This window comes from Trichinella spiralis (assembly GCF_000181795.1).
Source record: "Trichinella spiralis strain ISS 195 chromosome Unknown Scfld4806, whole genome shotgun sequence".
NCBI lineage: Eukaryota > Metazoa > Nematoda > Enoplea > Trichinellida > Trichinellidae > Trichinella > Trichinella spiralis.
The window spans coordinates 1-401 of record NW_003531745.1 but is presented as its reverse complement, the minus strand read 5'-3'; the positions used below and the strand labels follow the sequence as shown (position 1 = coordinate 401).

General features: G+C 49.9%; 1 protein-coding gene across 1 annotated transcript; it reads right to left on the bottom strand.

Annotated features, from left to right (window-relative positions):
• Positions 1 to 24: 24 nt before the first annotated feature.
• Positions 25 to 375, bottom strand: Tsp_15087 (conserved hypothetical protein; the record flags this gene model as incomplete). The annotated part of the gene is made up of 1 exon (XM_003367120.1): positions 25 to 375. A coding segment is annotated over one exon (351 nt), but the record flags the coding sequence as incomplete, so codon positions are not given.
• Between the last annotated feature and the right edge of the window lie 26 nt (positions 376 to 401).

The following is a 401-nucleotide window of genomic DNA, read 5'->3' as shown; positions in this document are numbered from 1 at the left end:
GTTGATATTCCGGAACCGAGTAACGGAGACAAAGAGTAGCGCTTTAATCTCTCTGTGGGGTTGGCGTTCAACTCAATCGCGCGGTAACGCAAGCGACTCGGAAAATGACCGTCGTGAGTTTCGAAAAGAGTTTTCTTTTCTTTTAAGGGACGCATTCCCTGGAACCGGGTTGTCCGGAGATAGGGATTCTGGTATCCATAAAACGCCGACTTTTTCACGGTGTTCGGAGCGCTCTCGTCGGTACGTGAAAATCCGAGCGACGCCTGGTAAATCTCGTACTTGGTCGTACTGATATCCGCAGCAGGTCTCCAAGGTGAATAGCCTCTGGCCGATAGAATAATGTAGGTAAGGGAAGTCGGCAAAACGGATCCGTAACTTCGGAACAAGGATTGGCTCTAAGG